Source organism: Phytophthora parasitica (assembly GCF_000247585.1).
Source record: "Phytophthora parasitica INRA-310 unplaced genomic scaffold supercont2.45, whole genome shotgun sequence".
In the NCBI taxonomy this organism is placed as follows: Eukaryota; Oomycota; class Peronosporomycetes; order Peronosporales; family Peronosporaceae; genus Phytophthora; species Phytophthora nicotianae.
The window spans coordinates 340,422-342,884 of NW_008649031.1; the positions used below are offsets into that span (position 1 = coordinate 340,422).

At 48.8% G+C, this 2,463-nt stretch overlaps 2 protein-coding genes across 2 annotated transcripts; both read right to left on the bottom strand.

Annotated features, from left to right (window-relative positions):
* Positions 1-727: 727 nt before the first annotated feature.
* Positions 728-1,596, bottom strand: PPTG_14928 (hypothetical protein; the record flags this gene model as incomplete). Its single annotated transcript, XM_008912273.1, has 2 exons — positions 875-1,596; positions 728-784 (listed from the first exon to the last, which is right to left on the bottom strand). Exons 1-2 carry the CDS (start codon positions 1,463-1,465, stop codon positions 728-730), a joined length of 648 nt encoding a protein of 215 aa, XP_008910521.1. The 5' UTR covers positions 1,466-1,596.
* PPTG_14929 (hypothetical protein) lies at positions 1,570-2,236 on the bottom strand (the record flags this gene model as incomplete). The annotated part of the gene is made up of 1 exon (XM_008912274.1): positions 1,570-2,236. The coding sequence occupies one exon, from the start codon at positions 2,234-2,236 to the stop codon at positions 1,700-1,702; it is 537 nt and encodes a 178-aa protein (XP_008910522.1). The 3' UTR covers positions 1,570-1,699.
* Positions 2,237-2,463: the final 227 nt, after the last annotated feature.

Below are 2,463 nucleotides of genomic sequence, written 5' to 3' on the forward strand. Positions count from 1 at the left end.
TTTCGGAGCGTCCATGCCTTCCAGGTACTCAGAAATCGGATCCTCTCCCTGCATCTCCTTGTCTTCGTGCGTTAGCGCATCGACGAGAGCAGTCTTCTCGCCCTTCTTCAACTTCTTCACATCTTCAGTGAGGCTCGACAGCCACGCGTTGTCCTCCGCCTTCGCCAGGAAGAGTTGCAGTTTGTCTGCATCGACATCCTTCAAGTCGTTCGTCTTCTCCCCCTTGATCGCCTTCTTCAGGTCATCCACTGAGTCGCTCTCGTCTACTCGCACGGAGAAAGCACTTCCCGCCACTCCAACGACCGCACACACTAACTTCACCATCTTTCCTCGAGCCGGCAGATTCTGGAATGAGGGGAGAGAATTTCCGTTCGTATTTAAGCGGACATGAAGGCGTGTCACATAGACTTCCAACCAATGGCGAGAGGCCACTTAGTAGTTAGAATGGCAGCCATACCTCCTTTTACCACAATCCCAATGATGACATGCGCGGTGCTTGGCCTCCAAGTTGGAGGTGTGGAGGAGACCTCCTTCGCACCAGATGCTACTTAGCGGTATTGTAGTCGATTTCACCAACTGGTGGTCAGGAAGCTCTAAACCTACTCTCGTTGGTAAATTACGGGAAGAAAAAAAAACTGGCGGCGTTATGTGCTGGATATTACTACTTCTGTCGTCGATGTCAACGAAGCCCCAAAATTTGATGCTTTTGCTCAGAATGCGCTGACAATTACAGAGATTGCTCAACTGGACGACGGTATTGGTGGAGTTCTACACTATATGACTCCTGGCGGCAAGTTTTTTGGCAATAATTCCCATGACCTCCTTCTCGATGGGACGTATGACTTTGTTTTCGGTGACTTATCGGATGTGCTACCTCGCACAGCAATAACTTCGAGGTCACGAACGTCGCTGCAAACGTCTGCAGTCTAAGACGATAGGCCAACGCTGTCGTGTTAATGAAGTTCTGTCCATAGGCAAAAATCGACAGAGGCTCGTCACTGTCGAACGCTTGAGTTGGGGCGATGGCCTCGAGAGTTTCGTCTTGGTAGTACAGGAAGTTGATTCCACTGAGAGAGAAATCCTGCTGGTTGTTGGACACTTCCACGGACACTAATCGGGTAAAGTACTGCGGGTAGTAATGCGCGTCCGGGAACAAGTAGAAACTGCCAACATTTGGATCAACGTTTTGATTTCGATACTCCGGCAGCGATGCAGGCAAGAGGCCACCACTGTGAGTCGGTAGAGGTGGCGTTGTGCATCGCATCTTTGTTGGACTAATGTACTCACCGGGAGTCACGACGTAGCCGAAGCGACAGGATAACAAGGAAAAATTCACCAACGCCACTCCGTCCATATCAATTCGAGTTCCAGCTGCATGTGCTGGGCCAAAAGTGGGGGAAATGGAACGGACTCCTTGTTCCTCGTAGTATGTAAACGGTATCAGTGTATCTGTAATCCTGGCCATTTCGAGTCAATTCCAGCGTGAAAACGCCTTGGCTATGAGGTGGTGCGGTACACAAAACTTCATCGTGACTCATCCAACTGGCGACCACAACAATCTCAGCGAACTTGTAACGTATACTGTCGGTTTTCTTAAAATGGTCCACCTGTTATTTGAACTGAGAAATTCCCCGTTATCGGTCCTGAAGAAGGGAAAACCGAGTCAATTTTCATCTCTGGATCGTACGTGAAGACGTTTCTACTGCTTGTGAAGATCGACTCCCCAAAGTCCATGGTTGGTTATTTCCACGTACACGTCGCCTTCGTTAAGACCACTAGGAGATATGCACGTGAACTGTGTCGAGTTGATAAATGTTGCGGCTGCTGTAGCGCGTTCACCAAACTTACAACGTAGACTACTCGTGTTCTGGAAATTATTACCAGTAACGACAACTCCGGTTCCTCCTATTGGAGGCCCATGATTCGGATGGAGCGAATATACATCAGGCGTTGGAGTGTAGTGATACACGTTTCCACTTGTAGAATAGTCCTGGTTATTGGAAGACACCTCGACAGCCACTTTGACGCCGTCAATACCGAAACCTTTCTGTAGTCTCGTGGTTTTTGTGGTTACAGCAGACCCTGCAACACTGGCTTTGTCAACTTCCAGTAAAGGTACACCGAGATACGCGTGTGTGTATGTAACTATCCACTCGTACTCCCAATTCGAGACTACTCGCCCTAACGAGACCAAAGTTCCAGTCAAACCAGGAAGCAACGATAGCTTCTGCGCCATAGTAGTCGCATCGACATTAACGGCATTCTCGACGTTTTCTCGGGTGTACAATAGTCGCCTATCGCCAGTTCTGTACAAGTTTCTTTCCCACTAAGCAACGCAAATGTTCCGGACAAGGACAACAACGTCGAAGGGTAAACTGTAACATGTACGTCCAAGTCTGAAGGATATGACCCTATCAGCTCGATAGTTAAAGGAATCGGAGATTTTCTCGTGCCTTCGGTCAA